At 45.9% G+C, this 26,815-nt stretch overlaps 1 protein-coding gene across 3 annotated transcripts in view; it reads left to right on the top strand.

The window, feature by feature from the left end:
* Nucleotides 1-10,240: 10,240 nt before the first annotated feature.
* BCL2L1 (BCL2 like 1) overlaps nucleotides 10,241-26,815 on the top strand; it is a 50,529-nt gene continuing 33,954 nt past the window's right edge. The window contains exons 1-2 of one of the 3 annotated variants that reach the window (XM_065921785.1): nucleotides 10,241-10,424; nucleotides 11,852-12,527. In XM_065921785.1, the coding sequence (XP_065777857.1) occupies nucleotides 11,964-12,527 (564 nt within the window). In that variant the 5' untranslated portion in view covers nucleotides 10,241-10,424; nucleotides 11,852-11,963. Of the gene's footprint in view, nucleotides 10,425-10,927; nucleotides 11,545-11,833; nucleotides 12,528-26,815 lie in introns of those variants that run through there. The other 2 variants (XM_065921784.1, XM_065921783.1) reach the window with 2 other exon arrangements.

Genomic DNA, 26,815 nt, shown 5'->3' with positions numbered 1-26,815 from the left:
AAAATAGAAGACTTGGCATCTGAATTTTGAAAAATAATAGGGGGAATTGCCATAAATATTAACATATTACAAAATTATAATTTTTAAAGTATCATTAATTGATTCCATGGGGATACAATCAGCAAAATCCAGTTGGGACAACTGGACAGCAAAAAGACAAAAGATATAGTTTTTTAAAAAAAAAAAAACAGAAAAAAACAAGCAAAATACAGCAAGAGTAGAGTTTTTTGGTTTGTTTTTGTTTTTCAATATTTCTAGAGATACATATAGAAATGGTGAGGATGAAATAACTCTAGAATTTGCTTCAAAATAATCTGGAGTATGCCAAGAAGAGAAGATGGGAGTATAGCTGAAACAAGGTTAGCCACAAATTGACAATTATTAAAATTGAGTAACAGGAGATTTTCCCTAGTGGTCCAGTGGCTGAAGACTCCATGCTCCCAATGCAGGGACCCCGGTTCAATCCCTGGTAAGGGAACTAGATCCCCCATGCCACAACTAAAGATGCCGCATGCTGCAATGAAGATCAAAGATCCCATTTGCCCCGACTAAGACCTAGTGCAGTCAAACAAATAAATAAAACATTTTTTAAAAACCTGACTGACAGGTTCATGATACATATAAACATGCGTGCATGTGTGCTAAGTCATTTCGTGCCTGATTCTTTGCGACCCAATGAACTATAGCCCATCAGGCCCCTCTGTCCATGGGAATTTCCGAGTTAAGAACACTGGAGTGGGTTGCCATGCCCTCCTCCAGGGGATCTTCCTGATCCAGGGGTGACAGTTGCATCTCTTATGTTTCCTGCATTGGTGGGAGAGTTCTTTACCACTAGCAACACCTGAGAAGCCCACGTATATACATATTCAAACATATGTGCATTTGAAATTTTCCACAATTTTTTAAAGTAGGATACTGGCATAGAAATTTTTTTAACAACAACAAAAGATCAGTAGAAGAATTTAAGAGTGCAGACCCATGGATATCAGAATTGAGTAAATGCTGAGTAGAATTTCAAATCAGATGGAACAAATAATGAATTTAGGACATTTGCTATTCATTTGGGGAAAATATTATGTTAGATTTTTATCCAATACTATTTACAAAAACAAACTTCAGATGAATTAAAATCCTAAAGATATAAAATTATTAAAATTTTTACAGCTTAAAAAAATGACATCATATAGGAAATTTTAAAGTAAGATAAAAGAAAAAAACTAAGACATAAAGGAAAAGACTGACCAAATCAAAACATTAAAATTCTGTTTGACAAAAGAAAAACAAACAGGGACTTCCCTCCTGGTCCAGTGGTTAAGAATCCACTTGCCAATGTACTGGACACAGGTTCAATCCCTGGTCCAGGAACTAAGATCCCACATGCCTCAAGGCAACTAAACCCCACTGAGCTCATGAGCTCTAAAGCCCCTGTTCTGCAACAAGAGAAGCCACCACAGTGAGAAGCCCTTGCACCACAACTAGAGAGTAGTAATGAAGACCCAACACAGCCATAAATAAATAAATAATAAAATTATTTTTAAAAAAAAACAATAAAATCAAATATTTCCAACACATCTAACAAAATGCAAACAAACAAACAAAAAAACCCTCCTAAGAATCAGTGATAAGAGGACAAAAGCTCAGTGGGGGTGGGAGTGGGAGGGAAGGCAATTTGTAGAAGAAATAACAAAACTGGCCATTAAAGACATGAAAAATGCTTGATCTCAGCAGTAATGCTGGAATTTAATTTTGAATTTAATTAAACAAAGAAGTATTGTCTTTCACCCATCAGATTGACCAAAATTAAAAGTGTGATGGTATCAATAATTTACAAGGTAACTCAGAAGATGGGAGAATGGATGGGTTCAGCTGTTTTAAAGGGCAACTTGGCAACATCTATTTAAAATGTCAAACATGTGTGCCCTGCAACCTAGGACTTCTATTTCTAGATTTAGTTCCAAGAGACACACTTATCAACTTTCACATGAAGACACAGTATCTGCAACATTTACTGAGCGCCTACTATGTGTCAGTCGCTGTGCTAAATGAGGGGATGCAGTAGTGAAAAGACAGACAAAAATCTCTGTCTTCAAGGAGCTGATATACTAGTGGAGAAGACAGACACTAAACAAGGTAAATAAGTAAGTAAATGATATCTCACAATAGGTGATAAATGCAAAGCTGTCTGCTCACCAGGCCCCTAAGGGTGGATGAAAAGAAGAGGAGAAACAGGGCTGGACAAAGGGAGGACAGGGCCTGCCTAGGCTTTGGCTGTTCACCGACCTCCAGGTACATGCAGGGCCATGAGCAGGGAAGGTAAACATGCTCATTTTATGTTAGAAGAGAAGGGGTATCAAAGCTGTGCTGTGTTCAGAGCCTACTAGGCAGAAGGGGCTCAGTGAATGAATGAACCAATGCCAGGAGGCTGTGTACAAGAACTTCCCAAGTCCTCCCAAATTAACAAGAGGTAAGCCTGGCCCCAGAGAGTCCTTCTGCATCCATTAATATGGAATGATGGGTCTCAAATTTCCATTACTTATGAATAGGAGACATCAAGGTCTGAAATCACCAAAAGTAGAATTTTAGACCTGAAAGAAACACAGATACATCTGGTTGGCTCTATCCACAATTTCAGTCATGACTCTTTTGACCTCATCCATGTAAAAGGTTAAGTATAAATAGGGTAGTTCAGGGACATTTGGATAAAGACCTGAAGAAGGAGGAGTAAGTTATGCAGATATCTTAAGGAAGAGTGTTCTAGGCAGAAGGAACAGCTAGTGCAAAGGCAAGAGCAGAGAGGCATGCTTTAGAAATAGCTAGAAAGTCAGGGTGGTTGATGGCGAAGGAAATGGTAATCCACTCCAGTATTCTTGCCTGGAGAATTCCATGGACAGAGGAGCCTGGCAGGCTACAGTCCATGGGTCGAAAAGAGTTGGACACGATTAAGCGACTAACACACACACACGGGGTGACTGGATCAAACAGAAAGGAGGAGAGTTTCAGGAAATGAGGCCAGAGGTATTCCCAGGCAGGATGCAGATAGTGGGCCTTAGTAAGGAAATTCATTTTTACTCTGAATAAGGTGGGAGTCCTGGGAGGGTTTTAAGCATTGATTAACTTTCTACTTCTAATGGGATAACTCTGCCTGCTATGCTGAAAACAGGGGGATGGGGAAGGAGAGCAGAAATAGGGATATCAATTAGTAGGCTGTTGCGTTGTAGTTGTGAGAAACTGGAAACCACCTAACCGTCCATTAGTAGGGGGGGCTATTTCAGTAAACTGTCTATAGGATGGAACACTAAGCCTCAGTTCAAAAAGAGTTCAATAGATCTGGACTGATAGGGAGGTATCTTTGAAGCACATTATTGAGTTAAAACACAAAGTGCTGATTGTGGGTTTGTTTGTTTTTTTCATTATGAAACCATTATGGGTTTTTTTTCTGGACCTTAAGTACTTTTTTTATTGAAGTATAATTGATCATTATGGTTTTTTTTTTTTTTACTATGCAAAACAGTGCAACACTTTACCCACAGGTGTGAAGAAGTAATAACAGCTAGCATTTACCTGGCACTTACCACATACCAGGCACTCTTTGAAGTACTTTGTGCATAACTCATTTCATCCTAACAATAACCCTGTGATGTAAGTAATGTTGTATTTCCGTCTTATAGATTGAGGAAATTGAGACTCAGAGAGTGGGAACTTCAGAGGGAAGGAGCTAAACAGGACACATCGATTGGAGATTTATCTTTAATTTTTTAAAAAGAATATATCCATGTATTATTAATATTTGTGTGCTTTGAGTTTATTATTTCTTGTAACAGAAGAGGAAAGATGTCTGCAAAGGAGAAGTGCAGGAAGCCAAGCTCTGTATTTAAAAAGTGAGAAGGAAAGACCCAACATTTTACTCCTACCCCTTCCAAATCTTCTTCATTCCATGTCTGTCACTCCCTCCACCATCCAACCAGGTCACCAGGCCAGAAATCTGGACCTGCCTTTCAGCTCAGTAGAGACCGCCTACTTCATGGAAAATAGACAACAGCTGGTCATTGGCTCTAGGTGGTGGAATAACCCTCGGACACCTCCAGGCGAGGTGGTTGTGATCACCCAGTGACACCCCCGGAGAAGTTTACAATTGTGAGCCATTGGTGACAGTCATCAGAAGGATCTGTCTTCTACAGTTCCCATCCAACCAAACACAGGGAGCTCTGTGGGCGTCCTGGTCTCTTCCTGGCTGATGTGGAATCCATTCTGGAGGAAGGATTACAGATACCTCATTGTTATTCTTCAATTGCTAAGTTGTGCCTGACTCTTTTCAACCCCGTGGACTGTAGACCGCCAGGCTCCTCTATCCTCCACTATCTCCCCGAGTTTGCTCAAATTCAGGTCTATTGAGTCAGCCCATCTTGGGTGGCCCTGCATGCCCTGGATTATAACTTCAAGTTACACAAGCCCCTTTACCATGACAAGGCTGTGATCTATGATTACACTTTGTGTGTTAGTCACTCAATCATGTACGACTCTTTGCGATCCCATGGATTGTAGCCCACCAGGCTCCTCTGTCCATGGAATTTTCCAGTCAAGAATACTGGAGTGGGTAGCCATTCCCTTCTCCAGGGGATCTTCCCTTCTCAGGGCTCAAATCTGGATCTCCTGCATTGCAGGCGGATTTACCGTCTGAGCCACAAGGGATGACACTTTGGCACACAGAAATTAAATTAGCACACAGTAATTAAAAGCAATGAAATATAGGAAACAACTAAGCATCCACCAACTGATGAATGGATAAATAAAATGTGGTAAATCCATAGAGTGGAATAGTATTCTTTAATAAAAGGAATAAAATACTGATATGTACAACAAAATAGATGAACCAGAAGCATTATACTAAATAAAAGAAGTCAGACTCAAAAGGACAAATACTGTATAATTCCATCCATATGAAATTTCCAGAATAGGCAAATTCATAGAGCAGAGGAAAATGAGTGGTGCCTTTGTATTCTTCACTTCCCTGGAGGCTCAGCTGGTAAAGAATCTGCCTGTGATGTGGGAGACCTGGGTTCGATCCCTGGGTTGAGAAGATCCCCTGAAGAAGGAAAAGGCCACCCACTCCAGTATTCCGGCCTGGATAGTCCATGGAGTCGCAAAGAGTTGGACACAACTGAGCAAATTTCACTTCACTTTCACTTTTGTATTCTTCTCCAAGTTGGAAAAGGGAAATCACTTGAAATTCCATCCTGTGCATTTGCAGTGGACCCTGGCCTAGGTCAAGGTACTTTAATATTGGAGACTTTTTCTATTTTAAAAAAACTTTCTAAATTACAAAAAAATATATATGCTTATGCATCTCTTATGTCTCCTGCACTGGCAGGTGGGTTCTTTACCACTAGCGCCACCTGGGAAGCCCATAAACATACTACCATTTGGTTAATTGTCTGCTATAATGAACAACTGGATAGTTTCCATATTTTTGCTATAACAAGTAGTACTGCTAGAAACATCCTTATACCTGCATGTCACACATGTGTTAAGAGTTATTTTAGAACATATATAAAAAAATAGAATTGCTGGGTCATAGGTTGTGGGCATCTTCAATTCTACCCTATAACAATACTTTTTTCCCCAAAGTTACTCCGTATTCTTTTTTTTTAGATTACTTATTTTTTTATTTTTGACTGTGCTGGGTCTTTGCTGCTGTGCAGCCTTTCTCTAGTTGCAATGAGCAGGGGCTACTCTCTAGTAGAGGTGTGTGGGCTTCTCATTGTGGTGGCTTCTCATTGCAGAATACGGGTTGTAGGCGCATGGGCTTCATTAGTTGTGGCACACGGGCATAGCTGCCCCATGGCATGTGGAATCTTCCCAGACCAGGGATCGAACCGATGTCCTCTGCAATGGCAGGCAGATTCTTTACCACTGGACCAACCAGGGAAGTCCCTATTCCATATTCTTGAACCATACTTGATCTTATCCAATTTTCCTCTCCCAAGGTGAGGGAGATGCTGGCAAGCAGGCAGCACCATTCCCTCCAGTTCCTGCAGTAGATTGATGGTTTGCTTTCTGAGAGTCGACTGAAAGGAGCTCTAGAAGTCAGTCAAAGGCAAGATATTTACCAAAGTTTAGGACATCATTAAAATAATCTGGACGGAGGAGACAAGATGGCAGAGTAGAAGGACTTGAGCTCACTGACTCACGAAAACACCAAAAATAAGAAGTAACTGCTGAACAGTCATCGAACAAAAAAAAGACAGTTTTTCTCATTTGCCAATCTGATGGAATTTCAGATTTGCCAATTTGATGAACGTGAAATCGTATCTTACTGAGGTTTTCATCAGCATTTTCCCTGAAAACTAGTGGGGTTGAGCATCTACCTCAATGTCTGTGGTTTATTGGCCACTCGTTTCTGTTCCTCTTTAGCATCTGCACAAGGGCTTTCTCCATTTTTCTTTTGTCTTTATCATATTGACTTCCCAGCCTTTTTTCTTATGCATGGTATTTAGAGTTGAGATGTCACAAATCTAATTTTGTGTATCTTTATCTTCATTTAACATTATAACATAAGCATCTCATCATCTAAATCTCAGCAGACGTGTTTTTATAAACAGTATTTCCCAATTTTACAAATATAGTCATGTTTAGATAATACAAAAAGTATAAAAAAGAAAATCAAATCATCCATAATTTGACTATGTAGCAATAACCACCTTTTTGCATCCTGGTATAATCTTTTCTACTATATGTTGCATGTAATGTACATTTTAAAATAAATTAGAATAATTCTCAGAATAGCTTTGTAACCTTCTTTTTTCAAACTTCTATGGTATGAGTATTTTTCCACATCATGAAGTATGGTGTGAACTTAATCTATTTAAAGCATCATTCTTTTTACTGAACTTCTCAGTTTTTCTATCCTGTGCTATAAATAACCTTGTATGAACATTTCCGTGGATAAACTTTGGTTGCACTTCATGTTTTTTCTTAAATTCAATTCCAATCAAAGATTATTTTTCAATGATCTTTCCAGAGTCTTTTTTTTTTTTTTTGATCATGTCATGCAGCATATGGGATCTCAGTTCCTTGTTCCCTGATCAGGTATTGAACCCTCGCCCCCTACATTGGAAGTGTGGAGTCTTAAATACTGGACCACCATTGAAGTCCCTCCAGAACCATTTTTAAGGATCTTAATAAATCTTGCAAAGTTTCCTTCCCCAAATGCTCTATCTCCCCCAAACATGAATCTCTTCATGTCCTTTCCGTTCAAAAAGGATGGCTGGCTCCTCCAGTGCCTATTTAGTGTTCAGCACCCTCGGAAACACATTTGCATTGTTTCCTTTGCCACCACTTCCTCCCAGCCATCTTGGTTTATTTGTAAGACACATCTGGACCCTCTTGTTAACACTCCACACCTCTGCTCAGGCAGCGCCTTCCACCTAAAATGCCCCTCAGCTACTCTGCCCTATGCTGGGCTCCCTAAGCCTCTCATAGACCTTCAGAATAAAAGTTTCCACGTTGAAATGATTGTGACACCACAGGTTTTAATAAAGGAAATCAGATCATGTGCTGTGCCAGTTTAAAACCTTTCCATGGAACATAATAAAAAGTTCAGAAATTGACACAAATACACTTGGGAATATAGACAATGGTAATGAGATATTTCAGGTGAGTTGGGAAAAGATAATGATACTGGGGTAACTGGGTAGTTATTTGGAAAAAATTTACGGATTCCTGCCTCACATCTTACACTGAAGGGAATTTATGATGGAACAAAGATTGAAATGTAAAATATGAAACCAAGTAGAAGAAAATAGAGTATTTTTATAGTATCAAACTGGAAAAAGTCTTCATAAGAATGACATAGAACCTGGAAATCACAAAGGAAAAGACTCATACATTTAATTATATAGAAAGTAAAAGTTTTCCCATGGTAATAAATAATACATTGGGAAACTATTGATAACCTATATGTAGGGGAGAAAAAAAAGGATAAACAGTCTACAAATCAATGAGAAAAAAGTTCAACAGAAAGACCAACCGAAAAAAAGGGCGAACAAAATGAACAGAGAATTCATCAGGACAAAACCTCCCCCCTTATATAAGACTCATATAAATATGAAAAGTTGCTCAACTTCACTCTTAATCAAAAGAAATGAAAAATAAAAGTTCCTCTCAGTTTTTACCTATCAGATTGGCGAAGATAAAAATGTCTGATAACACCCTGTGTAGCTCAGAATGTGAGGCAATAATCCGTCTCATGCTTCAATGGTGGGAGGACAAACTGGTGCAGATGCTATGTAGAGCATGTTGCCAATATCCATTAAAACAAAACAAAAACAAATTCATATACTCAGTTACTGGCAATTCCACTTCCAGGAATTTCTTAACAGTTAAACTCCCACATATGCAAAATAACCAATGAACAAGTTATAGCTTTATTTATAATAAGATAAGACTGGAAACTACCTAATTGTCCCTAAATAGGGGATTGGCAAGTAAATTACGGCATATCTTTATAAAGTGTTAGTCACTCAGTCGTGTCCGACTCTTCACGACCCCATGGACTGTAGCCCACTGTCCATAGACTTCTCCAGGCAAGAATATTGGAGTCAGTAGCCATTCCCTTCCCCAGGGAATCGTCCGTACCCAGCAATTGAACCTGGATCTCCTGCATTGCAGGTGGATTCTTTACCGTCTGGGTCACCAGGGAAGCCCATATCTTTATGAAGTTGTGTGTTAATTTAAAAAATTAAGGGAGAGTTATATGGGAAAAGAATCCAAAAAGAATGGATATATGTATAACTGACTTTTTTTTGCTGTACATCTGAAATAAACACAACATAGTAAATCAATTATACTTAAATATTTTAAAAATAAAACAAAAAATCAGGGTAGACTGAAAACATAGAGCTCAGCAAAAAGAAGCGAGATGTAGAAGTGTTTATAGCAAGTTACCAGTTGTGTAAAACATTTTTACATACACATTTGCTTGTGAATACAGTGACCATCTCTGAAAGACTACAGAAGAAAGGTTTAAGAGTGATGCTCTCTGAGACTTGCCTGATGGTCCAGTGATTAATTCCCTGTGCTCCCATTGCATGGAGCATGAATTCAACCCCTGGTTGGGGAACTAAGATCCCACATGTCACACAGTCAGCAGAAAAATTAATTAATTAATTGTGATGATCTCTGTGAGGGGAAGCAGGGATTAGAAAGCAGGAGTGGGAAAAGGACTTTCTATGCTCTTTGGTATATTTTTAATATCCTATTTTTAATCAATTAAATTATCACAAAATAAAACTTTTCAATGTTTAGAATCAATTCCAAATCATTCCCATGGTAAACTTCTCAACCTCCTCTCACATCGCATTTGCCTGCCCTCAGTCACAGTGCTTCTCCTTCAGTTTCTGGGACATGCCAGAAGCTTCCTGCCTCAGGACACGTTGTACAAGCCAGTTCCTCTGCTAAGGTTGATTTTCTCTACACTCCTTCAATGGGTTGGCATATTCTTACACTTCTGGTCTTGGGTTCTATGTCATTTCTTCAAAGAGGCCATCTCTGGCACCCTACTCAAACAATTAAAAAACAGTTGAAACAAAATGTCTGTTTCCCTCACTGGGCAGAGAAGGCACCCATTTTAATGGACCACCTCTTCCTTCACCCTCTTTATGACAATACCCTGATTTGTTTTCTTCAGAGCCCTAGTCACTATTTGAAATTACCTTGTTTGTTTTCTCAGTTGTTTACTGTCTCTCTCCACCTCAAGGGTTTAAGTCTCAATGAAAACATGGGTCATGTCTTGTCTTGTTCCTAACTCTCTTTTCAGCAACCGGAACAATAAATAATTGCTGAATGCATTTATGCAGCACAGACCATGGACTTCACAAACAACAACTCTAAAATCACCACAATAAATCAAGGAGGGAGGCTAGTTTATACTTTTTAGAGTTAAGGATAATTGAGGCGCGCAGCAGTTGAGTAACTTGCCAAATCGTCAAGACTAGAATCCCAAACACAAGGTTCTTAGCCACAAGGCAACGCTTTTTCGATATGCAAACTGATCGGTGGATTAAACTGACCAAAGGAATGGAAATGTGAATGTAGACATTTTCCCCCTTGTGTCCGGAATCCTCAGATCTACCGCCAAGGGGCGCTCTCGCCCAGTTCTTGACGCCAGTCCTCCAGGCGCGCACTCCCTCTGCGTCTCGGGCTCGCGCGCGCTGCCGCGGCACCGGAAGTGACAGAGCTTGCAAGTTCCCCCGGTCTCTTCAGGGAAACTGAGGCCGGCTCGTTCGGAAGAGAGAGCGCGAGCCGTCAGCCAGGTAGGCCGGCCCCAGTCCGCGGCGCGGAACTTGGCCGCGAAGAGCGCTCGCGTCCGGAAACGACCTGGCCGATGAAGGGGGTATGTGGCCCCCCACGGCTCGCGGGGCTCGCAGGTGAGAGCGCCGCCTCCCCCGTGCGTGGCAGGCGCTGTGCCCAATGGGAGCCCTCGCCGTTCTGCTTCTTTGCTACCTAGGCTCATTGATTGGCTACGCCGGGGCGGGCCGCCGGGGCGAGACCCCACCTCCCAGAAAGGTCTAGGGGGCGCCCCTGAGGGAGAGCGGTTGCCTAGCAACGGGGCGGTGGCCAGGCGGGTACCCGGCCTAGCGCGCGGAGGAAGCCGCGAGGCCGCAGCCCACCCACCCGGGGCTCTGGAGAGGTGCAACCCCGGGCCTTTAAGCCCTCCCGGGGGTGCCAAGAAGCCGAACTGGGGCTGTCCCCAGGAAAACGTAGTCTCAGTTGTGGGGGGTCTCGAGCAGGCCTCGACCCTTGTCTCTGACCCGTGGAGAAGCTCGGCGCCTCACCCTCGCCGGGTCTTTGTGCAGGGCGCCGGCGGCCATTGTGTCCGTGCGGGGAATGGAGGACCCGGCAATCCCCCACCGCCACCGCCACGACCAGGGCCTTTGGGGAATTCAAAGAAAGCCAGCGGCGTTTCTGGGGGGTCTCCGGCTTTCAGCCTCCCAGAAAGGCCCGGGGATGGCCTTTCCAAAGTCAGACCGCAGATCCAAGGCAGTGTTCCCCTCCCTCTGTTTCTCTTCGAAACCTTGAGCCCCATCGAGAAGTCCCTTCAGGATTTCTTCGGAAGCCTCACCCAGGGCTGATACTGAAATAGAAAAAAACAAAAAGACAAACTAAACCTCACACCAGCCACCTCCGAGAGAGTTCTCCTAGCTCCCAGTAGGAGGCGGAGAGCCAAGGGGCGTGCAAGAGCGAGGGGGCTGGGCTCCCGGGTGGCAGGAGGCCGCGGCTGCTGAGCGGCCGCCCTCGATCGGGGCGATGGAGGAGGAAGCAAGCGAGGGGGCCGGTTCTTGAGCTTCGTAATTCCTGTGTCGCCTCCTGAGCTCTCAGTCCGCCGGGTCGCATGATCCCTCCAGCCGGAGCTGCTTTTTTTGCCAGCCGCCGCCGCGAGGCCGGTTGACTTACCGGCATCCCCGCTGCCACCTCCTCTCCCACCTATGATACAAAAGATCTTCCGGGGGCTGCACCTGCCTAACGTCGCCTGAGACGGATTTGAATGTAGGTGGTGAGGGGGTATGGGGGTGGGGGGCAGACTGCCCATGGGAGTGACTTTTCGAGGAAGACATTTCAGAGAAAAGGGGGTGTCTGGGATAAAAGGGGAGGAAAAAAAAAGGCCGGTGTGATGATTCAGAGCCCACTGGTGCTTTCAGATTGACTTCATTGAAGTACCTGGGAAGCTAGACCCAGATCTTCCTAAGAGCGGCAAAGAACCCAGTTCGAGTACCTGGAGTGGGGAATGGGATGTTGTAGGTAAATGGCTTGCATATTCATTTTTTTTCCTCTGAAGCTCTTTCTCTCCCTTCAGAACCTTATCTTGGCTTTGGATCTTGGAAGAGAACCACTAAGCAGAGACCAGACCCAGTGAGTGAGCAGGTGTTTTGGACAATGGACTGGTGGAGCCCATCCTTATTATAAAAATGTCTCAGAGCAACCGGGAGCTGGTGGTTGACTTTCTCTCTTACAAGCTTTCCCAAAAAGGATACAGCTGGAGTCAGTTTAATGATGTGGAAGAGAACAGAACTGAGGCCCCAGAAGGGACAGAATCAGATATGGAAACCCGCAGTGCCATCAATGGCAACCCATCCTGGCACCTGGCAGATAGCCCTGCGGTGAATGGAGCCACTGGCCACAGCAGAAGCTTGGATGCCCGGGAAGTGATCCCCATGGCAGCGGTGAAGCAAGCCCTGAGGGAGGCAGGCGATGAGTTTGAACTGAGGTACCGACGGGCATTCAGCGACCTGACGTCCCAGCTCCACATCACCCCAGGGACAGCTTATCAGAGCTTTGAACAGGTAGTGAATGAACTCTTCCGGGACGGGGTGAACTGGGGTCGCATTGTGGCCTTTTTCTCCTTCGGTGGGGCACTGTGCGTGGAAAGCGTAGACAAGGAGATGCAGGTATTGGTGAGTCGGATCGCAACTTGGATGGCCACTTACCTGAATGACCACCTAGAGCCTTGGATCCAGGAGAACGGCGGCTGGGTAAGAACCACGCCCCTTGTGTATTCCTTTTCCTTGGCTTCTTGTCAAATCCCCAGCGACCTTTCCCCTGTGTCTCTTTTGTGCTGGGTGATTATTATTGTTTGTTAAGGAGACATAACTGGCCTTGTATCACAGAGGTTAACTGTTCTGAAATATAGATGACCTAGTTCTGTGAGGACCAGACATCTTCATTCTGGTCTTCCTCGTGACCCTACTCTGTCATACTTGTGTTCCAGTTTCTCTGCAGAAGATAACATAGACTGCGTATTCATTTGGCCTCAAACCTTTGAGAATGCAAAGGTAACAGATTACCCCTCACCCTGACATAATAGTTCACAACGTTAAGGGGTGATGAGTGGAATGCCTGGAGGAGAAAGTGAGTATCAGTGACCCACCAGCCCCTTTAGTCTTACTCCCTTGAGATGTCAATCCTGTCCTGGGCTTCCCTCCTCCAAATCAAGTTCCCTTTATTTCAGAGTTTGCATGGCCAGGCTTTGCATCCCTCTGGCCTGGATGGCTGAGGATTGTCTGATTTTAGGTTGTAAGCTGTGCCAGTGGGCCAGTTGTGTTTGTGCTATGCCCCATGTTTATTGGCTCTAAAGTATGCAACTTTTCTGTGTGGTTGGCTAGTTTGCGGAGCTCTTGCTGTGTCACCCATAAGCGCAGGGACTTTGCACCTCACTGCCTGGGGTTGGTTGGGGAGCTCCAGCTGTTACGCTTGTCACTTTTCTGCCACAGCCCTGGGGCCTCTTCACTGAGCACTATTTGCTGGCAATGTAAGAACCTGGTCTTTGGGGCTCCTTGGGACATTGAGATTCAGTGACAGACTTCAGAAACCAACTGACACAGGGTGAGTCCCAGCCCTGTCACATAACTAGGTATGTGACCTTGGACAGGCCAGTTTACCTTGAGCCTCAGGTTCTTCCACTAAAAAAACATGGCCAACCCTCCTTACCTTGCAGTCCTTGTAAATCTTGGAGCTGATGTGAGCACAGTGACAGGAAGTTTGCTCTAGTAGTTATTGTCAGACCCAGGTACACTTTCTGAACCCGAGTCGTGCCTCATTCCTTTGCCAGGGAAGAGAATTCCCTTGCCCTGATATCACCAAGTCAGGATGAGCTGGTGTGGAGGGACTCTTTACCTGTGGTCACTGTCAGCAGCTTTTGCTCTTCTGCAGTGAACTCAGTTGTATCTCCTCGCATATCTCCCTGCCTCAGGGAGGTGTAGGGCCTATGAGAGGTATTCATTCTGTCCATCAGAAAATTGAGCAGGCTGTGGAAAATAAGTCATCTATTGAAGGAGCTGAGGTGGAAAGAGCCACGCACCATGGACTCAGGAATGTTAAGAATGCAATTATCCAGAGGCTGGGCCTAGGGTGTGGCAGCCACTTCAGTTTACCACTGAGCAAGGGACCTCCAGGTACACCACCCCCTGTCTTATTTCCCATTTCTTTGCAACTTCATCAACTCTTCCCACTGCCAGTTCTTGTAAAAAGCAGAGTAGAGGTCAGGTGACCGGGGTGGGGCTGGGAAGGTAAAGGTGGAGGGCTTTCTTTGGCTAAGACTAACCCGACTTGAAAGCCTTTCAGTAAATGAACTCCCTGGGGGAATAAATGATTAAATAGTTCCTGTTGGTTTGTGTGATGACCTGTCTTATTCCCTCCTCCTTTGATTCTCTTTAGGGGCAAATATTTGTTTAACTTACTACAGGAGGGACAGGATTCCAGCGTTTCTGACACACCCTCTGAGGCCTAAGTAGAGACTTGGGCCTTTTGCCCCTCACTGTTATCTCTGGCTGGTGGTCCTAATACCATGTGGGTTGTGGCCAACTGTTAACAAAAGGCGATGTGGGAGAGGTTCCTGGCCTGCCAGCCAGTGTCTAAGAGGGCCACCTGGACCAAGAGTTGTTAGTCAGTCACCCAGTGTTGCGTGTAGAAAGAGGTCTTCGACACAGAAACATTGGGCAAAATCATTAGATCACCACTGGATTGACATTCCATCTTCTGCTGTCTCTTTGCCCAAGAGTTATCAGAGCCCATTGGACAGCATACCATATGTTACTTACTCTTGGTGGACAGAGGGGATGTGTGCAGAAGAGCCAGTTACGCCAGAACCATTTCTGGGCATGTGTTCTTCCCAAGGCCAGGAGGTAGAGAACTTGTGACATTGGGATCCTTTGGTTAGAAGGAACCCGCCCACTTCCTCTCAGGGACCATTCTATTTGAGCTGCACACTGGTTCCTGGAGGCTGTGCCTGGGGGATCCAAGAATGTAAGAATTATGGACCATTCCACTCTGGGATACGCTCTAAATTTAGCATCCTTGCAGGAAAGGAAAAGGAAATGAGCTTTTACAGAGTGTATCTTATGCATGAGGCATTGTATTAGGTCTTTTACTTATGCAGCCAAAATTCACTGAGCATCTTCTATGAGGCAGGCATGTGCTAGGTATTGGCTATAAGCCAGATATGGTACTTTCATGGAAATGACATGCTATTTCATATATTCCACACAATAACTTTCTAAGGTAGGTAGGTTTATTCTCAGTTTATATGTGAAGCTCCTGGTAGCTTAAATGATTGGCCACAAGTATCCATCAGCCAGTTAAGTGACTGAGTGAGAATTTACCCCAGGTGGGCGTGACTCCAAAGCCTATAATCTCTTCCCCTCCATATCACATTGTCTTAGGAGTAATAATGTGAGCCAGAGATGCTGTTCGGCCAAGCAAAACGTGCCTGTGGAGGTGTTCACTTGAGTCTATGATGCTGGCCTTATTCAGGAACTGCAGGAAGAACAGCCCCTGTGTTGGTGGTAGCAGGCTGTCAGAGGCATGTATGTAGCTTCTAGATTTTGTCACTGGTAAAACTCAATTCAGTAAAAGGATTTTGCCCAGTGAGAGTGGGCTTCTTGTTAATTTTTTGTTAAAACTTCTGGCCCTCCCGGTAGGTAAGAATTGTACGCGTAAAGGGAGAAGATGGCCTGTTCCAGGTATGTCTACTTAATTGTGGGTGATGCCCCAAGGACTGGAATTCCTCATCTGTATAGCCATACCACTGCCTACCTAGAGTCCCCTGGCAAGATGCTGAACCTGTTTGTCTCTCTTGTCCATTCATCTCTCCCACCTGTAAAATGAACTAATGATAGCCACCTGCCATAGCTTGACTCTAGTAAATGATGTAGAACAAAGGCTCTCCTGGGCCTTAATTGTATGGTGGAGGCACTTCTTTTAATGAGTGGGCTACCTGCCTCCAAAAACTGAACTTTGCCCCCAGAGTTTCTCGAGACACAAAGCCAGCTCTTGAGATACTCAGCCAGAATAGTAGAGACTGAATGTTTCTGGGGCTTTCCAATGGGAATGTGGACAGTTAGGTGGTAGGACCCAGGTGGGCCAGGCCATTTTGGGATCACTGTCCCTGGGAAACCCCGTAACTTAATGGAAACACCATTGTTGAACAGTTTTTGGGGGGTGGGGGAAGAAAACGTCGTTTGGCCTTTCCCCAGGCTGCATGGCTCTGTGGTCTTCTAGTTTCTGTAGGTTTCTTCTTGACTGTTCTGGCTTCATTGGCACTGATGTATGCTTTGCTGAAGCACCTCAGCGACCTTTGCAGATCTCAGCAGCTGTTGGCAATTCTGCGGTTTTCTTGGGGAAACCCCATTAGAAACCCCAAACGTGGAAATTTTTAGTAATCTCATTCAGGTCCCAAAGTGAGGTAGAAGTGTCTTGGGGGCTCCCCCTCAAAACACCCAGTTCTTCTGGAGGTACATTTGAAGTTGCCCTTAAAACTCCATCACCATCACAGGGTTTTCCAGGCTTCCTAGGATTGATTTCCACAGTAGCCCCACAGAGCCCTTCAGCTTCTGGTAGAAAATTACCCCAGGTTTTTTTCAGGGGCCTTCAATGGAACCTGCAGGGTTTTCTTGGTTTTTGTGTGGGCTACCGGAAGGTGCACTTGTTAGTTGTCCCTTCCCCAGCTGGTATCTGTCCTGAGGCTAGAGGTTTGAGCATCCTTCCTGGTTTCTTCCGGTGCCCTCAGCCTTCCATCACAGGGCTTTCTTTCAGCGGCCATGATTTTGTCTGGGTTTACCATGGATAGATTTAGGGGTAATTCCCAGTGAGCTGCTCTTCTGCGGAAACATAATCTCCTACTGCCTTAATTAGCAGTGCTCTGTCCCCACCCCCATCCTCCAACCTAATTCCGTGGAGTCCTCCCCAAGGACTCTCTCTTTTCTTTGAAGGAGTCAGTCTGCTCCTGGATCCGCTTCTCTTCTCTCTCCCCGGCCGACAGTCTGTCTTTCCTGTTCCCAGTTGGCAGATCTGAGTCAGACAGTCCCAATGGGTTTTTTTGTTTAGCCTGGGGACAAGAAGACCCAGGAGACCACGATCTCTGGTTTCAAATATCTGCAGGAAGAGGGGCTAAGCCTTTTTTATTGGTATAGTATAGGAGAATTTGGATAGGTAAATCGCATTGATAGAGCTTAAATTAGTGAAGACATTTCTAACACTACCATATCTCTATCAGGTTTAGGACTTTCCTGAGAGTAGAGTCCATGTCTTGTCAATACTTGTTTAATTGGCATTGAGCAGAGGCCTTAGGCATAGCAGGTATGTAATGAAAGAGAAGCCCACTAAATTTCTGAAGAAACAGACACTTACCAAACCAGAATAATAGTAATGGGAATTGCCCTTTATTTAGTTATTCATGCATTGATTCAGATAGTATTAATTGAGCTCCTATTGTGTGTCAGGCTGTCCTAGGCACTAGTGGTACAGCATTAAATAAAATTAAGTTTCTGTGTCGGGAGCTCATATTCTAATGGGGAGAAACAGACAACATGTAATTGTGTTGTTTAGTATCTAAGCTGTGTCCAATTCTTTGCAACTCTGTGGACTATAACCCTCCAGGCTCCTCTGTCAATGGTATTTCCCGGGCAAGAATACTGGAGTGGGTTGCCATTTCCTTCTCCAGGGTGTCTTCCCAACCCAGGGATCCAACCCAGATCCCCTGCATTGGCAGGCAGATTCTTTACTTCTCAGCCACCTGGGAAGCCCCAATTATATACATACGTAACATATATCAATTGATACTAAGTGCTATGAAGAAAATAAAGTACATTGAAGTACAAGGCATGCCTATCAAAGGAGATAAGGCTGCAGTTTTAAAAGAGTGCCTAGGGAAGGCATCACTGAAAGGTAATATTTGAGCCAAGACTTGAAGAAGGTAAGTTGGTGGTTGATGTGGGTGCCTTTAGAGAGTGTGTTATAAGCAGAGGGATGGACTCAGAAGGGAGTGTGCTGGCCAGACTCAGGGATGAAAGAGAAGGCCAGTGCAGCTGGAGAAGATACAGCAAGAGGGAAAGTGGTCAGAGGGGAGAGTGGGTGGGATTGAGGGGGCAGAGTAGCCAGGGGCCCAATCTCATAGCATATGACAGGCCATGATGAGGACTTCACTTTGGTTGAATGAGAGGCCAGGAAAAGATCAGGAGCAGGGATGAGTTCCACAAGTTCTGAATTCCACTGGGGAGCCCAGAGAAGAGGCTGGTGTAGCAGTCAAGTGAGAAAGAAGAGTGGCTTGAATCAGGAGATAGAGGTGGAAATGGTGAACAGGGACTGAGGAACAAGACCAAACTCACACGGCTTATTGGTGGGTCCGACCACCATGAAAGCCACGTTTTTTAACCACTTAGCAATCATAGAATCAGGTTTAAGTATGCTAGATGTTTTTTGGAGATAGTCTCTTCAAATGTGGTATCCTGAATGGTCCTTCCCTCTAGCATTCTTGCTTCTGAATAATTGTACCATGTCTGTCTACAGCCATACCACCCTGAACGCGCGCGATCTCGTCTGAATAATTGTACCGTGTCTGGATTGAGGTCCCAGATCACCTGTGTCTAGCTCTGTGACCTTGGGCCAACTTCTTGAACTCTCTGAACCTTAGGGCAGGTATTATCTGCTTCACAAAAGATCTGACGAGATCTGCCTGAGATGCATAGTGTCTGGCAGTAGTTGGTATCTTAATTCTGTCCATCTTTGCACAGAGCTTGTGTTAGAGACCTGTTCACAGAGTCTACAGTATCTGTTCTCCCTTGTTTGGACTCCACAGTGACCTTCTGGCACATCCTCCGGGCAGGCAGGCAGGCCCCGGCAGTGTTCCTGTCCTGCCAGGAGCTCTGTAGTGCTCTTTTGCCATGGTGGTCAAATGCTGGTCTTTGTTAGGATCCCAGTTCTAGTCTCAAATCTGCCTCAGCTCACTGTCTCACCTTGGCCACATCACTTCTAGGCCCCAGTTTCCCATCTGTGAGATGGAGGTTTGAAGTTGAGTCTAGGAATCCTGCTTCTCAGTGGCCCTAGGCCTTGTGGGTTCCACCACTGTGGCATATTTCATGATGGTTAAGCTGTTGGATGGCTCTTTCCAGGGATCGGACCCATGACCCCTGCAGTGGAAGCTCGGGGTCCTAACCCCTGGACCGCCAGTAATCCCCCCACCTTGCCTTTTTGATGCTTATAACCAACAACCCTGGAGGTGAGCATAGAGGAATCAGGCAGAGAAAGATAAAGTGATCTGCCCATTGGAAGAAGATGCAGGGTTTGGGCTTTCAGGTCTAGATTTGACCACTTGTGTGCTATGTGACCTGGGGCAAGTCTTTTACCTTGTAAATGACTGTACTAATGGTGCCTTATTCTGAAGATTCAGTGAGTTAATTCCTGTCTGGCTCTGCATAATGACGGTTAGTATCAGCAGCAACCAGCGGTCACATCCTAGGGTTCCTTCAATCACATCACCTGGCTTCCCATTTATTACACTGATTTTTGTATATCGTATTTTTGCAGAAAGAAACTGCCTTTGGAACCTTCTGCTATATGGTTTCACCCCTGATGAGACTCAGGCCAAGCCAGAGCTTTAAGACTGGCTCCACGCTACAGGGCTTTTTGGTCAGACTCCAGAGCTCCCCTCGGAACTAGAGGTTTTTTTCTCCCTCTTCAGGAAATGCCATTGCAGTGACTTCCATGGACTGCTTCCTGTCCCAGCCCTACAGCCGGATTCTTGCTGGCTAGAATGTGGAAATTGGAAAGTAATATCCCTAAAGGCTCTCCCCACATACAGACTCCTTTTTTGCCCATGTCTCTCCCTTTCCTCTTGTCAGTTTCTTTGTTCCCTCCCCTTTGACCCTTCGCCTGTCTTCTCTCTCTTCTCATGATCATCCCTTAGAAAATGCATTTCCACTGAGTTCTGTCACACCTTTCCACCCACCCTTGGAGGGGGGTTGTCCAAACTCCTGGATTCTCTCCTGGCTCCACACTGAGTAGCAGTTTTAGTCTTGGACTTACCCGAGAGGGACATGAAACCTGTCACTTGCGGTGCCCTAGGTCATCCATTAACCCTCAGGGGTCCCCACCCCACCCCTGCACAGGCCTGGGACTCCTCAGAGGTTTGGCAGGTAGAAATCCTACCTCCAAGAGACAATTGATAGAGGGTTCAGTGGAGCCTGCCAGCCCCTCCCCGCGGTCACCTTCCAGGAGGAAGCTAAAAGACTGAAAACCTTGTTGGACAATCATCTGAGGAATGGGAGCTAGCCTGGGAGGGAATTGGAACGTACTCAACTATGCCTCAGATCCTTTGTTCCGCTCTTGAAAGGGAAACATTCCCCTCCCTCCTCCCTGGCCACACACACGTGCCTTTGTTCCCCCGAGTCAGGCGGGGCCGGGAACACTGTGTCCTTCCAAGGAGCCTGACTGGCCTCCCCAGAGGCTGGCCTCCTGGTCAGCAGGACTGAGGTTTTTGCTCAGGAACCCCCAGCCTCATGTCCTTTCCATAGAAGAGTCTTTCTGCCAGAGGCTGAGAACTTGCCTACAAATAGCTGCCCAGGGACTTCCCTGGAACTCTTCCACAGGATGCCCGTGTCCCAGGATTATACAGTCCCTCCCTCTTATTCCACTTGGTGATTAATATTATTGTTAATGTTGCTATTAATAGCACCTAACATTTATCAAGTGCTTATTCTATGCCAGGCATTGTTCACAATGCTTTACATGTATTAACTTATTCCATTCGTAGACAATATTCTGAAGCTGTTACTATTATTATCCCTGTTTTTCAAACGAGGCAACTGAGGTACAGAGATGTTAAGCAGCTTATGCAGGGCAGCATGGTTAGTAAGTGACAAAGCCTATGAGGATAACTTCCAAGCTCCCCCTTTTAAACACTACACTGCATGCACCCCCTTCCCCAACTGAATGGTTGTTGGCATTTATCCAGTGCTTACTATGTGGCGGGGCTTTCCCCAGCTTCATTTCTGTGTTACTGTCCAACAACCTCAGCATTACTGGACAATGAGATTTGGGGGGACTCAGCTAGTAAGAAGCAGAGTTAAGATTTGAAACAACGTCTGTCTTACTCCAAGCCTGTGTTCTTTATCTCTAAACCATCTTAAAAACCCTGCAAGGTAAGTGGTGTCATCTTCATGGTAGAGTTGAGAAGACTGAGTCTCAGAGAAAAGTGGCATGCTCGGAGCCTCACAGGCTAGTACCAGGATGACCCGGGATTCAAACCTGAGGTACCTTGGGCCATGGTGGTTTTCTGCCATCTGAGTCAGGCTGTGTGCAGCGCCCAGCCGTTCCCTCAGCTCCCAGACATACCAGGCAAGGCTCGTTACAGGATGTATTGATCACTTTCTACAAAAGTTAGATAAAACTCTGCACTCATATTTGAAACTTAGCTTAATTTCTTGCTGGTGGTGCAGCACTATGTGAATCAGCTTTCCAGGCTCATCCACACATCTGAGAGAATAGTACCAGCCCTGCAGAGTAAGCAAGGCTCAAATGAGAAAGTGAAACGCAGTGGTCGTTAGTAATAATGACAGATGCTGTGTGTTGAGTACTTGCTCTGTGCCAGGTGCTATGTTTATGCCCCTGACATAATCATCCTCTTTGGTTCTCATAACTGCTTTGGCGTGAAGATGGAGAATTCAGGGCTTCAAGAGGCTCTATAACATGTCCAAAGTGATACACCTTGTAAGAGGCAGAGCTGGGTCTTGCACTCAGCTGTATCTGATACCAAAGCCTACCCTCAAACCACAGCGTCATTGTTTCTTTGCAGGCCCAGACTGGCTTATTTCACCCCGAGTACCTGGCACAGGGCCTGGGGTTGGGCACAGGCTCGGCCAGGATTTGCTCAATGAACATGAAGGGTTGTTATTATTAGATGCAGGTTAGGCTACAAACGGAGAAGGCAATGGCACCCCACTCCAGTACTCTTGCCTGGAAAATCCCATGGACGGAGGAGCCTGGTAGGTTGCAGTCCATGGGGTCGCTAGGAGTCGGATACGACTGAGCGACTTCACTTTCACTTTTCACTTTCATGCATTGGAGAAGGAAATGGCAACCCACTCTAGTATTCTTGCCTGGAGAATCCCAGGAACGGGGGAGCCTGGTGGGCTGCTGTCTATGGGGTCTCACAGAGTTGGACACGACTGAAGTGACTTAGCAGCAGGCTACAAAAATGTCTCTGTCTTTAAGGGAGCAAACTCATTTAAAGCAGTAGGAATAGACTCACAACCCTTGGTGAATGGCTCCAGGCAAACTGTGCCAAATCTGTAGTGCAGGCTTCAGAAATGGAAGAGGACAGACCCGCTGGCACATCCCACGGGTACCCGGACCTCTGCCAAACCAGCCCACTTCCACCATCAGCTACTCAGTTGGTGACTGCCCAGTGGCCTACACCCTCAGCCTGCATCATCCTGTGCACCTTCTCCCGTGCCAGCTGCACCGCCAGCTCAGACCCTCTTCTGTGCCAATAGTGGAAAGTGTCAGGAAGGAGAAAGTTCACTAGAGGCTTGAATGATAGCTTTCCTAGCAGTAGGACTTTTTGTGCAGTTCACACCAAGTCCTCAGTTTCCTCATCCATAAATTGAAAGGTAGTAATCATCCCTTAATGAAGATAGCAATGGTGATCTCTTTTACTTGGGCTTGCCTGGATCACTCTTCCCCTAAATCTGATCAGGGCTGTCTTAGCATTTAGGTCTCAACTCAAATATCACCTCTCCAGAGACCACCTGTGTTTACCTCCTTACTGTCTGTCTCCTCTTGTAAAACCTAAGCTCCCAGAGTACAGGAGTTTTGTCTCATGTTTCCTTCATCCCCAGCATCTCGCATAATGCTTGGCACAAGGGACTCAGCAAATACTTACTGAAGGAGTGAGTGACTCTAGCCCACCTAGCACGGTGCCTGAATACAGTATGCTCAGTTAGGCATCATTACTACCTCTGAGGAAGATGTGGAACGTGAAGGCTTACAGTAGGTGAAAAAATGTGGCAAGAGCAGCCTTGGTAGGTAAGAGCATTCCAGACAGAGCTGGAGGCTGAGATGTGTAGGAAGCATTTGGGCGACAGTGAGGAGACAGACTGGCAGAAGAGGGTCTGGGTTGTCATAAAGCCGGTCAGGGAGAAGGGAATGGTGACTGATGGTGGGGGCCTGTGGACAGAGGGATGGGATAGTTGACATTAGAGGTGGGCCAGTTGGGGAGAGGCCCAGCACCAGAGTGATGCAGCCAGGTCCCTAGTCATCATGGAAGACGATCCTTTGCCAACCAGGGCTCAGCAGACAGAGCTGCAGGGAGAAAAAAAGCCAGAGGCACCTGCGACCTGTGGATCAGGTAGGCTGTGCTGGTTGTTATTTTGGGGCTCTGGGCCAGGTGCAGATTCAAAGGCTTGATTGAAGCCTTTTGGCAACTCTGGTCTTAGCCGGGTAAACATCACCTGTCTTCTGCCACCTGCGGCAGCAATGCCAGGAAGGTACCCTGGGCAGGCCCAGAGGGGCCCAGCTTTCTTACTGCCCTCATGGCATAAGAAACCCCCCAGGAGAGGCCACTCCTTCCCTGCCCCACAGCTTCTTTTCCAAAGGGCTCAGGTAGCAATAAGGTACCTCCTGTCCAAGAGGCCCCTGTGGTTCCCGCCCCTGGAAGGCAGGGGTGGGGCTTTGGGAGCCGTTGACAGCTGGGCCCAGCTGGGGGGAGGGGTCAGTTTGGGAGCAGGTGCAGATTTCAAGGAGGGCGGGGCCTGAAGGGAAGTAGGGATCTTGGTAGGCTGCAAAATTTCCCTCCCATCCCCCACCCCCCAGTCACAGCTGGCTTCTCCAGGAACCTGATGACCTAGTTACAGTGCTTAGAAATTGTTAGCTTAGCTTGCAGTTCAGAGCTGTGCCAGTCTCTCGTCTCTGAGGCTTCTTGGGTCCAAAAGATACCCTGGCATTTCCCCGAGGGGCGTCCATGTGCAAGACATGCACCATGTCACGTGTGCAGACTTCTTGTCCAAGAGAGGAAAGAACCAGTCAGGCTTCTTCCCTTCTTCCCAGGTGGGCCCACCCCTCCTCAAGCCAGGAAGAAGACTCCCCTGCCCCTTCCTCCCCGCCACCCCTGCTTCTGTCTGTCTCTGAGGGGTTAGTGAGTGGCAAATGAAGGTCACAGACTTCTTCCCTGTAGGTTCGGCAGAGACTCGTGTTGCCCTAGGGATAGCTTGAGCATACCTAACCCTTGCCTCCTTACCTTTCCTCCTTGTGCTGGTGTTCAGACCTGATAAACGAGGGCGAGGAAGAGTCTGTTGGGAGCGCTTGAGGCCCCAGCCCTTCTAGGAAGCACCTGGTCTTGGTATTCTTGATGTTTGCCTCTCCTGTGCCTCCCTCGGAGAAATTCTGTCCCTGTTAGAGCCAGATTAATCTCTCTCAGCCTTAGTTTTCTCATCTTTAAAGAGGCTAAAATAATGTAGTACTTTTCTTGAAAGACTCTTTTGATCATGAAAATATGTGATAAGATACACGGAGCACTTAGCATGGAGCCTAGCACGTGTAGTTACTCAGTATGACACCCACTATTACAGCTGTTTACTAGCAGGTTGCCGTCACAGGTGATCAAGAAGTTGTGATCACAATTGGAGCTACTCTCCAAGAGCAAACTTTTAGGCTAACAGAGTACGTAGATACGCTTTGAACCAAGAGCTGGGAGATTTTAAGGTTCCTGAAGGTGGGGACTGCAGCTCCTAACCTTGTCCCTCATATCCTCCACGAGAGCCCCTATTCATGCTGTACACTGTGGGGGTTCGGCCAGTGTTGCTGACTGGGCATCTGGTAATGGGGCTTATTTTCTTCGATCTTTGCCAAGTACCTCCAGAAAGTTAGGGATCTCCTCCTCTGCTTTATTTACTGCTCTGTCCCTGGATCCTGCCACAGAACCTGAAACATAGAAGACAGGCATCTGTTGACTGAGGCAATACTTAATGAGTTGAATATTTAAAGAGCATAGGAGCATGCCTAGCACATAGTAAGTGCCTGACTTGTGTCTGAATGATTAAACAATGTTGTGGGGACTCTGGCATTTTCCAGGGTGGCCTCACTCCTTGTTTGCTGTGTGGTTGTAAGCCTGTTGCCTCATCTGCTAGAGAAAGATAACACCCACCCTGCCTCACTCTCGTGCTAGCTGAGAGGCCCAAGGAGATGATAGATGAAAAAGCACTTTGAGAACTATAAATGTTTGGTCTTGTTGCTGCTCCTTCCTTGACTGAGGTCAAACCATAACTGTCATTCATTCATTCATTCAACCACCAAGCACTTTTTGGGTGGAAGCAATATCCTAGCTCTTTGGCTTATCTAATTTCATGAATTTGGACAAATTACTTCTCTAAGCTCGGACATCTATAAAATGGCATTAATAATCATTTCACAGGATTGTTGGGAGAAAGACTAAGCCAAGCACTCTGAGCTTATTGAGGGTGGAAACTACATCCCATTCACTGCCATTAGCTACTACCAGGTTGAGTGTTTAGTGTCCAAGTTGATGAACATTCATCATCATTTGAACAGTGTATGTAAAGTGCCCTGGCACAGAGCTTGGTATGGAGTAAAAGCTCCCCAAATTCAGGGTCTTTCCTTTTCCTCTTACTGCGAAGTTTGGTCATTCCTTGATTCAGCCTTGGTTGCCTTCTGCAGTCTAATTACCCAGCAAGACCAGACCTCTGAGTAATACTCAAATGGGAAGGCGAAATGACTACTAACTCCTCACCCCTGGATGTCCTCAGCCGCCTTGGCCAGACTGCTGAGTGGGAACTCTGACTGGCCAGGATCAGTGCTGCTTAAATATAAAACGGGAAGGCACCAGTGGGCCTCACCCCACGCTCACCTCTGATTCAAAACAAGAACAACCACCCCTTGTTCTACCCACTCCCTGTCTGCTACTCAGTGAGAAAAAATTTCCCTTTGCTCACAACACCCACGTTCATATGGAACCCTAGGGATTACCATATCAAGGAAGTCCCCAGGGAGTCACTGAGAAATGGCCCTTCGGGGCAGGGTCCCCTGGGACTGAGTCCAGCAGCAGGTGCAGGCAGGAGGCCCCAGGCTGGTGGCTAAGTGATGAAACTGAGAGACAAGTAGGGCCAGACAAGAAGTCAGCCCAGAGGAAACTGCCTGCCTGTCCATGCAGGTGTCCAGGCACCTGGGAGCAGTTTCTGGCTCTGATTTAGTGGTGGAAGATAGGGTTCCACATTAGTACCCCAGGCTTCAGTATGGAGAACCCATACAAATCCAGAGCAAAGTCTACACTTGGTCCCCAGGTCAGTGTCCTTTGAACCCTTCTCAAACCCCTTCAAAGGTGAAAGAAGTGCTTCCGCTGGGCATCACAGCACCTCCTGCTGGAAGATCTTCAGGAACAATGGGATGGTAACCAGCGGCTTTTGCTATGTTTGGGGCCCTGTACTGTGCTGGGGGCTTTTGAAGAGAGTGAGATCATTTCATTATCGGAAGTATGGGCTCTGGAGTGGGACAGAGCTGAGTTTGAATCTGGGTTCTTCACATACCAGCTGTTTGATCTTTGACTCATTCTTCTTTCTGAACCTCAGTTCCCCTGTCTCAACAATGGAGACGATAATACCTGATTTGTAGGGTTTTTGTAGGATGAATTGAGATCATACATGTCGAGCTTGGCACAGATGTTATGGTAATTTTAATAATGAAAAAGTGAAAATCACTTAGTAGTGTCTGACTCTTTGTGACCCCATGGACTATAGCCCTCCAGGCGCCTCTGTCTGTGAAATTCTCTAGGCTAGAATACTGGAGTGAATAGCCATTCCCTTCTCCAGGGGATCTTCCCAACCCAGTGATCAAACCCAGGTCTCCTGCATTGCAGGCAGTTTCTTTACCATCTGAGCCACCAGGGAAGCCCAATTATAATAATAGCTAACATTTACAGAGCACTTATCCTTAAGTGTTTCATATGTACTCATTGAATTCTCAAACAATACCATTGAAG

This window comes from Muntiacus reevesi, chromosome 2 (genome assembly GCF_963930625.1).
Source record: "Muntiacus reevesi chromosome 2, mMunRee1.1, whole genome shotgun sequence".
NCBI classification, from domain to species: domain Eukaryota; kingdom Metazoa; phylum Chordata; class Mammalia; order Artiodactyla; family Cervidae; genus Muntiacus; species Muntiacus reevesi.
Note: the sequence above shows the minus strand (reverse complement) of the source record. Positions and strands in the feature narration are given on the sequence as shown.